The sequence below is a fragment of the Macrobrachium nipponense genome, chromosome 46 (genome assembly GCF_015104395.2).
Source record: "Macrobrachium nipponense isolate FS-2020 chromosome 46, ASM1510439v2, whole genome shotgun sequence".
NCBI lineage: Eukaryota > Metazoa > Arthropoda > Malacostraca > Decapoda > Palaemonidae > Macrobrachium > Macrobrachium nipponense.
In genome coordinates, this window is record NC_061106.1 from 26,510,824 (window position 1) to 26,524,394 (window position 13,571).

General features: G+C 39.7%; 1 protein-coding gene across 2 annotated transcripts in view; it reads right to left on the reverse strand.

Moving 5' to 3' along the window:
* Positions 1 to 6,802: 6,802 nt before the first annotated feature.
* Positions 6,803 to 13,571, reverse strand: part of LOC135214825 (basigin-like) — a 45,456-nt gene continuing 38,687 nt past the window's right edge. For both annotated transcript variants that reach the window (XM_064249211.1, XM_064249210.1), the window contains exon 8: positions 6,803 to 7,935. In XM_064249211.1, the coding sequence (XP_064105281.1) occupies positions 7,884 to 7,935 (52 nt within the window). In that variant the 3' untranslated portion in view covers positions 6,803 to 7,883. The remainder of the gene's footprint in view (positions 7,936 to 13,571) is intronic.

Consider the following 13,571-nt stretch of genomic DNA (forward strand, 5'->3'; position numbering starts at 1 on the left):
GTTGAACATTTCTAAAACTCTGATAGAGACTCTAAGCGCCATGTTTGTTTAGAAACCCTTGTGGTGCTTCCTTGGACTCTTATGTGGTTTTTCTAAAATCTCGAGAAAAAAAAAAAAAAAAAAAACTCAACGCATAGTACTAACCTCTCTCTCTCTCTCTGACCAATATGAGGCCAGGGGTAGAGGCCATACAATGATGACCATACCTAAGGCGTCCCTTTAAATCATCTATAAAACAATAAACGTCGTCAAACCCATATTCGTAACGGACGTTTCGTCACCTTTTTGCTCAAGGCTCATAATGGAACCATCATTTGACTGAGGTTCTGCCCTTGAAAATATGGATGACTGGAAATGGGGTCCATTCTTCGTATTTTTATTTTTTTACTCTCAAACGAAAAGAACAGAACAAGCAACGGCAAGGAAACCTTTTAAGCCATATAGTTTGAATCACACGTTCACAATATATTTACATATAGATTTCGCTAAGATTTAGGCTATTCCAAATGCTCTTATTTTTGGCTGGAGATCTCAAACTTATTTTGAATGAACGGCGCCTAGAAAAGGGGCGAGGCCAATTTTATTGTTTTCATGCTGCTTTTCGTAGGGGGTGGGTGGACTGTTAGCGACAAAAGAAAAAAATCATAGAGCAGGTAGGACAGGTAACATACTTATACTCTTTTTTTTTTTTTTATCTGTCCATCCGCCTGTGGTGTTTTCGCATGGTAACGCTGCATCCCATGCTTTAAATAGTTACGCTATGTGTAAGTTTTAGGTAAATAAAAGGATATCCGGGTGTACATTTGCAACTGAAAAGTGTTTTAATAATTTACTGTATGTGAATTACACCGTTAATATTCGAAATATGATATTATTTACAGCCCGGGACGCAGTGTTACCATGCGCAAACACCACAGGCGGATGGACAGATGGCAAAAAACAGTATAGTTGCTCACTTGATGGTTACCTGTTGTCTTTAGTGTCTTGATTATTGTGTCTGTCTCTTCCGTTGGATGAGGCTGGTAGTTTTATGGTAGATGAAAAGTTGGCGATACTTATCAAATAATTATTTTTCCCTTTTCTAAAAGAGTAGATATTTTTTCTTATGACAAAAATGGGTTACTAATATTTCTCAATTATAAGTCAACTGTGCTCGCTTCTTTTGTAAATTTGATTAGAAACACTTTTTTTTCTTTGGTGACTCGGCATAACTCTTATCTGTTTGTCATAGTCTTCAAATCTTTATGAATATTGTCAATTTTATTATGAATTTCATCAATGTTGATCATTACGTCACTAGTTTTCTGAGTCGAATCCTGAATCAAGTTTGCTAATATCTCTGCGTTTGGTTTTATTTCTTAAAGTTCATCTTCAATGAGCTTTGTGTGTGTGTGTGTGTGTTTTTATCATGCCTTTTCCAATTGTTGTTACAGAAGTACAGTATGTTGTCACTTCGAGGTATGGGTGTGTATTTATCACCAATACCTGAACTTTTACTTTAGTGGACCATGTACCAAATATTACGCAGCAGGTTCCTTCGTCATCAACTTATCAGAGCAATGAGTGTCCGCAAGGTGATGGATGACTCTCCCTTGATTTGGGTTAACTCCTCCTCCTCCAGTATTTTCTTTAGTGTTCCATCTTGACGTGCTGCTTCAATAGTTGTGAGATACTGTTCGAATGATAGTTTGATCTTTCCTCTACTTAATTTAAATTCTTTAGTATTTGTTTGTATGGTGTTTTTACGTTGCATGGAACCAGTGGTTATTCAGCAACGGGACCAACGGCTTAACGTGACTTTCGAAGCACTTCGAGAGTGAACTTCTATCACCAGAAATTCACATCTCTCACTCCTCAATGGAATGGCCGAGAATCGAACCCGCGACCACCGAGGTGGGTCGTTAATAACATACCAACCACGCCGCTGAGGCGCTTCTTTAGTATTTGTTTTCTCTTTTCCTAACTCATTTTCATACTCACTTTGAACATCGCACTTTACAGGGAGCCAGGATCCTGCACAGAGCACTTTACGAACACGTCCGGCTCGCACATGTAAATATCTGACTACACGAGCATTTGCAAAGAAAAGGGTTACGTGTGTCAAAATTTTTGTCTTAGTAAAAAAGAGGTCGTGCAAGAAACTGTATCTGTTTAAACCAAACAACCTTTTCTCGGCCATCGTCCCCAAAAGTCAAGGTTGCTTTGGAGAAACGAGCGAGGAAACTTGATCTCCTGATAGGGACGTTCTTCTCCTCTTCCTTGCTACCTACGTTGTTTACCAAATGACTTCACAGCTCTTCCTCACAGAGCTTGTAGTTTTTGAGGATATGTCAGTCTCTTTCTCTTATAAGTAAAATAGGTTTTCAAATTTGTACTCAACCGAGTGCGTTCATTTACGTCAGTTTTCGGTGATGTCATGAGTCCGAATAATGACCGCGTAGGCTAATGAATTTTTAGTATCATCTGTGGTTGTTTTTATATGAAATTATAATTGCACGTTCTTACTTTGCAAGAGGTCGATTAGAGACGTTAACGAACCACGCTCGTATATGTTGCATGTTACCACACACGCACACAATGTATAATATATATGTATATATATATATATATATATATCTATATATATATATATATATATATATATATATATATATGAATTGATAATACGGGACCAACGGCTTTACGTGACTTCCGAAGCACTTCGAGAGTGAACTTCTATCACCAGAAATACACATGGAATGCCCGAGAATCGAACTCGCAGCCACTGAGGTGGTACGCCAACACCACACCTACCACGCCACTGAGGCCCTTGTGTGAATATATTTTTTGTAAATATACGCGGTTTTTTCCATATCATTTAAGCTATTACAGAATCGTTAAGGTTTATGATCCCTCTAATGAATTTCTGATTTCTCGGGAAGGCGAGACTAAGCGGGTGTCCTCAACCATTTATGGTGGCATTTTCCATAAGAGTGATACACGATACTGGTACCTACCCCTCAGTGCTCTGAAATAAAGAAAAAGGAAAATAACCGCATCTGTCCGTCCACGCGATTTACTATTGGGACAATATGTTGAAATATAAATTACTGCTGTTAATCGTGGTATCCGTCCTAAGGACAGATTACTACAGGGAAACTTTCGTGGCTTTGTTGGGTGTGCTTGTGTTTTTGCCCTAAACTATCTTACTGTCATGAGGCCTAGGTGTCTTAGGCACATGGGAGTGCCGTGTACTTACTAAACTGTGAATGAGTGATCACTTTGTGGCATAATGTCACAGGGTATGCATACCAACATACTTTTTTTCTTCAAAATCTAGACCTTGAACTAGATCCTGGACATATTTGGATTATAAAAATTAGTTTTTTTTCTTTTTTACCAAAGACTCAGCTTAGAGAATTAACAATGGTTTTATGCGCTTGGGTATCGTTTGGAGATAGCACTCGGTGCGTTTTTGAAAATGGGACTTCATTAAAATCCGTTTCAAAGAAAACCTACAGACAATAATACAAGATATCTTTCACGGATGAAACCTTTAAACTTGATTCACTGCAAGTGGTATGAATTTTTTTTTTTTTTTTTACTTTTACCTGTACCAGTTTTAATAATATGCAATATTAGCTCTCCCGTTTAAATGTCTAAAATTTAGCCTAAAATTTTAATTTTGGCCAATAGTTATCAGGTTTATTCGTCAATTGTCGTTTTAAGTTCTAAATTATTGTTGTTTTTGTCAGACTTTTGCATTAAATGTGTTAATTTTTTCCAAGAATTTTGGAAATCTGCTGATGGGATCTTTCATTATTTGAAAATAAACATTTACTGACAACTCTAATGACTACTATAGACGTAAATGCGTTGCTGGAAACTCCCCAGTAAAGAACTTGCAATGTGAAATTAGCAAACGTTTACACAAACGTCACGGAACTTCGAATGCCTTTTTTGTAGATATATTGATATTCTAGAAGAGATAATCGTCGAACATAAGTACTTTTTTAAAGATCTCAATCAAGTTTGACTACTAATGTCCAGACCTAATCGTGTACCAAATAAGTCTAGATATCACCATTTCCTTACTTTACACAAACTACTAGTTACAGAAATGGCCTTAAATTACTAGTATTACTCGTCTCTTTACCCAGTTTCACTGTTGGATAAGCGAAGGATTTTGTTGTCTCTAGATTATGTAATAGGTTCTTCAGCCACAGATAATTGCAGCTTTCAATCAAGTGATTAGTTAATGTGGTGTTGTGAAAACCTTCCAAAATTCATGTTTTGTCATTTGCCGTTTTACAATAGGAGGTAATTTTTATTCGTTTTAATGATTTTCTCGTGTTTATTCAAGCTGGCTAAACTGCTGGTAAAGTTTCTGCCCAGTATCATATTCATAACTTTGATGTAAATTCCCCATCCATTATTTATAATGATGCAGGGTGTAAGTCTCATTTATTCTTTGAAAAGTTTGCCTTAACAAAAATTCATGGATCGCTTATCTTATAATGATTTGCTATACAATTTCTTGTAAGTGCTATTTAAACATAAAATACAGATTCTAATTCTTCAGATGCCTAGGCATCTTTTATTAATCCGATTAACCGACCACCTCGGTACCTTGCATACTGATTTTTGGCGAGGTTAATAGACTCTTAGCTGCTGGTGTGGTGAGTTTTACATCATTGTATCTTAGTGATTTATCAAGGTCCTTTGGAAAAGTAGATTCTTTGTGAACATGTTTTCTTTGAGCCTGTTAGAAGTTGCAGATATAAAACATGGTAAAATCCATTCTAAATGTTTCATTACATATAAAGGTTTACTATTTCATAAGGGTCAACATTTTCCCCTCCTTGCATTAAGATGCATACATGCGGATAGTCCTAATTTTCCTTTTGAATTCGTAGGAATTGTTACAACATATTTTAAGTGAATGGGGAACGTCAAGGTAGTCACATTTTGTACACGTCTAAACTGTTCTCTTCTATAGTTTCTTTCAAACAGTTATCATTAGTGTAAGTAGAATTTTTACTTTTGTAGCAGAACATGCATCCTGGTTTGTACTAATTTTTGTCGAGATTACAACTACCAATACATTTTTATGCTGCAATGCTCAAAGTAGATCTATTTAAATGTTTATTCTTTCTGTGCCACCAACAGCTTATCTTAAACTGAAATTATTAGGGTTTAGTATAATGGTTTTATGTCTCTTATTTGATATTTTGGTCGTCAGTTTTCTCTTTAGAGGTTGCTGTCTTACGTTTACATTTTAAGTAACTGGTGTGTCCTTCTTATTCTTTATATTTTTTATATATCATCTTTTACTGGCTCTTCACATAGTGCGCATATGTACAGGGTTTAGTGATCTATTTGATGCATCACTGTCATAGCTGGAACCTGCGATGGTATACTTAGGTGGTGGCTCCTCTTTGGCAGCTTGTAAAAGGGTGCTTCTGCATGACGCTGGCCTTATTTTTATCCTCCTTGGCTTAACAGGGGCTGTCAAGATTGGGTTACAAAAATTTTAGTCCTCCAGCAACTCATCTGCCTTTTCAGGAGGTCTGTCACTTCATGGAAGTCTCAGCTTGCATGCAGAACTACCCATTGGCCATGGAAGCAAAAGACATGCCATGGTGGTGATGGAGTTTGAATGTAAGAATAAACCCACTCTACCATGCTGTCCAATCTCTTTTCCATCTGCTATTGTGGAGAGAAGATTATTTACTTGATTCTCCTTTGTGTGATTTCTGGATTTCAACAAGAGACTAGCCTTATTGGAGTTGAAAGTTAAAAGTTCAGAAAAACTGATACAAATCTTAAATAAGAACCCAGATGGAAAATGGATCCACAGTCTTACAGAAATAGTAAATAAACTTACACTTACGATTACAACAGATGCTGAACACCTGCTGCCTTTATTCAATTGTAATGTTGTGGAAGTAGAATTGTATGTTTGCTTATTGGAATTGGGCAGTTCTATTGTTGAAAACAGAGGCACATGGAGGTTCATGTCATTTGCTTTCAGTTGTTTGTCTGTGGACACCCTAATCATGAATGCAGTCAACCTCTGTCTGCCTTCATTCTCAACGTGGACTTGATGCAGACGGGAAACCGAAGACGGGGGAGGTCCACAGACAAACTACTGAAAGCAAATGACATGAACCTCCATGTGCCTCTGTTTTCAACAATAGAACTGCCCGATTCCAATAAGCAAACATACAATTCTACCTCCACAACATTACAATTGAATAAAGGCAGCAGGTGTTCAGCATCTGTTGTAATCGTAAGCGTAAGTTTATTTACTATTTCTGTAAGACTGTGGATCCATTTTCCATCTGGGTTCTTCTTATTTAAGATTTGTATCAGTTTTTCTGAACTTTTAACTTTCAACTCCAATAAGGCTAGTCTCTTGTTGAAATCCAACAATCACACAAAGGAGAATCAAGCAAATAATCTTCTCTCCACAATACCAGAAGGAAAAGTGATTGGACAGCATGGATAGTGGGTTTATTCTTGCATTCAAACTCCCTCACCACCATGGCATGCCTTTTGCTTTCATGGCCAATGGGTAGTTCTGCATGCAAGCTGAGATTTCCATCTAACAGGCAGTGTTCTGTATCCCCATAGTAACAAATTTAGTATTATATTATTCATTACTCTTATTTTAAAATACCACCACTTTAAATGTACAGAAAGTTGCTTTGCAAGTTGCATTTCAGGCTTGTTTGAGTTAGCTCATTTTTGGTTGAGAAAAAATGCTGTAAACATGAATTTTATCACTTTAAAATCAGAGTGAAGTGAAAAATAATGCAAATTAAAGTATGGCTATGTATTTGAAATATTAAATACAATTTCCTAGACAATAATAAAACCTACTTCTGATAATAATATAACAGAGAAATTCACCAGGTTATCACTATAGTATGAGAATAGATACTTTGCTGTAAGACAAGCAATGGAGTAATTGTCTTAATGTAGAAAAACAGGCACATGGAAAAAATCACATATACCTCTTTAAAGAAGCAATATCACATGTCCAACATTCAAGAAGAAAAACTACTTTACAGTGTCTATAGTCCTGTAGGTGCACTTTGTTAGATAAAACAGACATTAACACATTTAAGTTACATGTTAAGCTAATAACTTATGTGAACAAAGTTGAAATCAAATATACAAACATTTTATCATACAATCTATCACACATTCTTTTGTTTACATTTACAAAGAAAAATAAAAGGTAGGGCAACAAGTAACTTACTACATAAGATAAATTTCAAATATGCATAAATGAAATGCTAAAATGAAAAAAAAATTGTGATATAATAAAAATTCAGGGACTTCCCACACTGAGAACATAATATAAAAAATGCAGTAACTATGTACAAGCATTCATAATTTTATACACTGGGACCTCTATAAATTTTGAAGCAATGTGTATATGACATTACCCATCAATCACATAGCCAGTAATAATCTTTATCAGCATAAGCAAATACTACTAATATCACATATACTACTCTTTAGTATTATACAGTAATATCAAGAAATATAGTATTTTTGATTAAGCAAGATGATTACAATAACCATTAATTACAGTAATCACATATACTAAATATCTTGATACAAAACAAAAATTGCCTCTAGTTTCTGTTTCAGTATTTTACGTTTAATCTGAGTGAAAAGCATGACTCATCAACTTATAAGTAAAAAATATTTTTATGATGTGGAGAAAAAAAAAAAAAACTTCTGTTCCTTCATTAATTGATGATACTTGATATTTATTTTTAAATATCAAACAAGAGATCCCATAAGGGTAGCCTCTGGCTACCACTGTGCTGTAATTCTCTCAACAACATGACCAGCATATGTTGTTGCCACATTGTCTCTCTGCAGAACTACTTTCGCTGCCGAACTTCAGTTTCATTGGTGTGGTCTGCATTATTCTTCCTGAAGAGACAAGATTATTAAAGTTAATATTAATGAAAATATCATCCTCAATTGGTGATCCAGAGCACCATTTGACCTTTTCTCATATATCTGGATACACATTTTCAAACAAATTTCCACCTCTGGAGAACCTATGAGACTTACGCAAACACATGGATTGTGCATATTTTCAAAGACCATACAGAACCTCTTACATATTCCAGTCTTATAGCAATAGATCTCTGCAGCTATCATGGAAACAAATTACCTAATTTGTACTACTAAAAAGCCATAGCTTTCAACCAAGAAGAGAAAACTTCACTGCGCTACATATTTAGCCTGGCTTGACTGCATAAGAAAAGAGGAGAAAAGAGACGGTACAGTTAAAGATCTGGGCCAAATGAAAATTTATGCAGAAAATATACATGACAGAAGAGAAGAAAGAACTCATTTCAAACTGACCCCTAAAGGTGGGAAATCTGATTTAAAAACTCATGATTGTAATATGCATACAATTAAAGAATAAAGCCAAAACATATGATGGAAAGCAATTTGACTAAAAATGAGTGTTGGTAGATTAACACTTGCAATAGTTAATTACTGGATTCTGATAAGGAACAGGATTCACATAAAGTTGTCTGGTATAAGGAAAAGGGATAACCTGGAGAGAGAGAGAGGAAAAAAACAGATGACCTGGAGAAACAAAAAATTAAATAAACTAACTATCACGGTAATTGACATCTTCCTTACTACTTCCCTAGTTAAAGAATGCATGATTATCACTTTTTTTTCCTGTTCAAAGCATTTCTTGCTAAACAGGTAACTAAAACAAAGAATAGAAAGCTTCACAGAGGTACTTATTTCTAACCTGTTTTGAGAGCACAAGAAATGACAAATTTGTAACTAATTTGTATTTTTCATAACTAACAAACCTGAGATCTTAACATTAGGTTTCATACATTCAACTTCCCTGTCAGATATATACTTAGCTATAGACTCCGTCGTCCCCGACAGAAATTCGAATTTCGCGGCACACGCTACAGGTAGGTCAGGTGATCTACCGCCCTGCCGCTGGGTGGCAGGAATAGGAACTATTACCGTTCTAGAACCAGATTTTCTCTGTCGCCGGTTCTGGTAACATCATTGCTAGTTCCTCCTGACTTTGACTTTTGTGTGATCTTCTAGACTGATATTTTTGGTGACGTATTGGATCTCTGGCTTGGCATACGCTTTTGTGGACTGTTATTTGGATTTTGGTTTGGGATTTTCTTAGAATGTCGGACACTAGTTTTACATTCAGTGTATGTGAATGAGAGTTGTAGTGTGAGGCTACCGAAAGCTTTGGTAGACCCTCACACTACAGTGGTCCCCCCGTATTCGCGGGGGATGCGTACCAGACCCCCCAGCGAATAGTTAGAATCCGCGAATGTTTGGAACCCCTATAAAAACGCTAAAAACAGCCTATTTTGTTAGTTAAAACTTAAGAAAACCACTAAAAATTTTCATACTTGGGTTTTTTAATAGTTTTATTACAAAAAGTGCATTTTATGATGAAATTGATAACAAAAACCAGGAATTTGTGGATATTTCTCATAGAAAAATACTGCGAATGCGCGAATTTTCCGCGAATAATGCAGGGAAACGTTCCAGAGAGAAATCCGCGAATGTGTGAGTCCGCGAATCCGGAGAACGCGAATCCGGGGGGTCCACTGTATTTGTAAGCAGTGTAGAGGGAATGAATGTTCCGAATCTAACACTTGTGCTGAATGTGAGAATTTAAATGAGGAGGAATGGAAGATTCTCAATTCATATTTGAGAAAATTGGAAAGGGATAAGGCTAGAAAAGCCTCTTCCAAAAGTTTGAGTAGGTCGTTCTCTAACGAGGCAGTTAGTAGTTTAGTACCTATCTCTAATGTAATTGTTGCTTCCTCCCATACAGTATTACCTTCTCCTTTATCAGATTCTGCAAGTTCGGTATCGGAAATTGCAAATTTTAAGGCTTCCCTCTTGAGGATGGAACGCAAACTTAAGGATTTAGAAGGTAAGCAAAGTGAAAGTGTTCCCAGTGAAGTGGAGGGTGTGTCTGATCGGCTCTGTCTCGCTTCCAGGCCTAGACCTCTTCCAAGCTCCCAAGCCCAGAGGAGAAGGAATGTCGAAAGCCGTACGGAGGTTTCAGAGAACCCCCAACGGTCAGGCGTCCCCTCGGCAGGATCTGTAGTAACGTCCCAGACTGCCAAGGATAGCCGTTGGAAAGGCATCCTAAAACAGTGTTTTTCATCCTCCGATTCTTCATCAAAAAAAGGGTGGAGTTCTGACAAGCTATCAAGACCTTCTAAAAGATTGTGGAATTTGCCAGCTCTGGATTCTAGCCCGGAAAGTTTTCCGGATGACTATCCACCTGAGAAGAAGAAGAAAGAGATTTATTCATCAAATCCTCCTTCCCCTAGATCGGATATGGAGAAAGAAGACGTTGCTACGAAGATCCTTAATGAAATGCAACAGCAAATATCTTCTTTGGTTGGAGTATTAAAGAAGGATCCTCCTCGGAGAAAGGACCGCTTCCTTCCTATAAAAAAATCCCGTCCAGCAGAAGTTTCAGATAGCTCGGACGAGGCGCCAGCCAGGTGCAAAACGCCTACCAGGCGAGAGGCTCCAACCAATATTGATACATACAGGATTGAGGCACCTGCCAGGCGCGAGAAACCATCCAGGAATGATGCATCATCCAGGCGCCATGAGCCAGGATCTCCAGCTTCATCAGACATGGAGTTAGAAGTTGACCAAGAGGCTCCTCTTTGGGACTTTTCACAGGATCAGTTTTCTCCTGACAGGGACGCAAGATGTCGCACAGGCGGCCGTCGCCCTTGTCAGGATGTGGCTGATTCTGTGAGAGGTTTTTCGCATTCAAGACCTTCTCCTAATAGGGACGCTAGTTGTCGCACAGGCGGCCATCGTCCTTATCAGGACGGTTCTAGTGTGAATAAGGGCAAATTGCAGGATCAGCCTTCCCCTAACAGGGACTTAAGATGTCGCACAGGCGGCCGTAGCCCTTGTCAGGTTAGAGCTGGTACTGCTAAGAGCCCCTCACCGTGCGTGGAGAGGAGCTCTCCTCCGGTTGCTCATTCTTCTCCTAATGTAACTGGACATGATATGGAAGATGTATCAGACTCGGAAGCCAATAAGGGGGCAGGTCTTTCAGACTATAAGACCTTAGCAGCCCTCTTATTGAGAGAATTTGGAGAGTCTCTGAGTCCTGCTGCCCCGCCTTCTCCTCGTTCGTCATTCACGAGTACGAGGACATCAAAGTCATCCTCATTTTTGAAAATGCAACCGACCATCTCAATGAAGAGGGCTTTGCATTCCTTCGGGAATTGGCTCAAATCCAAAGAGGAAGCGGGGAAGACTGTGTTTACCTGCCCCCCCTCCAGACTATCTGGAAGGAGAGGGATTTGGTATAATACAGGAGAAGCAATGGGACTCGCCCTCCCTGCTTCTGCAGACGCAGACTTCCCTACATTAGTAGATTCTTCAAGAAGACATGCACTTCCATCTGCTAAGACGACTTGGACGATGTCAGAAATGGACCATCTCCTCAAGGGAGTATTCCATGTCTTGGAAGTTTTTAACTACCTAGACTGGTCCCTTGGGGCTTTGGCCAAGAAGACACAGGACCCCGATTTCTTAGAACCCGAAGTCCTACATAGCGTATTGGCCTGTATGGACAAGGCGGTCCAAGATGGATCGGGAGAAGTGGCATCCCTTTTCGGGGCAGGAATTCTCAAGAAGAGAGCTGTATTCAGCTCATTCTTGACAAAAGCGGTCTCTCCCGTTCAGAGGGCGTCCCTCCTATACGCCCCTCTTTCGAAACAGCTTTTCCCTTCTCAGTTAGTGAGATATTTCTCACTCGCTGACTGAAAAGGCAACGCAAAACTTGCTAGTCCAATCAGCGAAGAAGACGAGACCAGCTGTTCCTGCCACAAAGAGGGAGTCACGATTCAGCCACCCTTTCAAGGGAGTTCATCAGGCTGATCCTCTAGAAAAAGAGGATCAGAGAGAAGAGGAAGGTCTTCTTCCTTTAGACCAACGAAGAAGACCAAATGAGATACGAGTCCTCCAAGCACCAGTAGGGGCCAGGCTGCTGAAGTTTTCGGAAACGTGGGCCTTGAGACAAGCAGATTCCTGGTCTCTGGAAATACTAAAGAAAGGATATCTCATCCCCTTCAGAGACAGACCTCCATTGACGTCGACACCGAGGGAGCTGTCAGCGAGGTACAAAGATCCTGCAAAAAGGGAATCCCTGTTACATCTGGTACAACAATGTTGGAGAAGGCGGCCATCAAAACAGTGCAGGATCCTCACTCCCGGGGCTTTTACAATCGCCTTTTTCTAGTGCCGAAAGCCTCGGGGGGGGTGGAGGCCTATGCTGGACGTGAGCGCATTGAACCGCTTCGTGGAGAAGACAAAGTTCTCTATGGAGACTTCCAACTCGGTACTTGCAGCTCTGTGTCCAGGAGATTGGATGGTCTCCCTCGACCTGCAGGACGCTTACTTTCACGTCCCCCTGCATCCTTCATCGAGAAAATATCTTCAATTCATGGTGCAGGGCAGGATTTTCCAATTCAGGGCTTTGTGCTTCGGCCTCTCGACGGCTCCTCAAGTGTTTACGGCATTGATGAGGAACGTAGCAAGATGGCTACATCTGAAGGGGGTGAACATATCACTCTATTTGGACAATTGGCTCATAAGAGCGAGATCGAGACAACAGTGTTTGGAGGACTTGGAAACGACTCTAGATCTTGTAAGATCACTCGGATTGCTCGTAAACCTCAAGAAATCTCAGACAATCCCCAGCCAGGACATTGTGTATCTGGGGATTCGGATGGATTCTCGGGGTTTTCGAGCATTTTCATCTCAAGAAAGGATTGCTTGAGGATTGGAGAAAGTCTCGGCCTTCCTACAGAAAGAGCGAAGCTCAGCGAGGGAATGGCTCAGTCTTCTGGGCACCCTTTCGTCGCTAGAGCAGTTCGTTTCTCTGGGGAGGCTGCACATGAGACCTCTGCAGTTCTACCTGAAGAAAATGTGGAACAGGAAGACAGGAGAACTTGCGGATTCTTTCCCTCTACAACAAGAGATCAAGTGGCACTTGCAATGTTGGTTAGACCCTCTAAGAAGGAACGAGGGAGTGTCCTTGTCTCTGCGGAACCCTCGCTTAGTGTTGTTTTCCGACGCCTCGGAAACAGGATGGGGAGCAACACTAGGAGCGAAGGAAGTGTCAGGCATCTGGACGAGAGAACAGATGTCCTGGCACATAAATGCGAAGGAGCTTCTAGCCATTCATTTGGTTCTGAGGCATTTCGAAGAGGACGTCAGAGGCGTGGTGGTCCAGGTCAACTCGGACAACACCACAGCTCTGGCATACATCAGAGCAGTTAGAATTACGGGGGGGACTCACTCTTTCTCCCTATACGAGTTAGCAAGAGCTCTATTGATCTGGGCAGAGGAACGGAAAACAGTACTCCTAACAAGATTCGTTCAAGGAGGGATGAATATAAGAGCAGACAGACTGAGCAGGAAGAACCAGGTCCTTCCTACAGAATGGCTCTCCATTTCAGAAGTCTGCCAGAAACTGCGGTCTCTATGGGGAAACCTCAGATAGA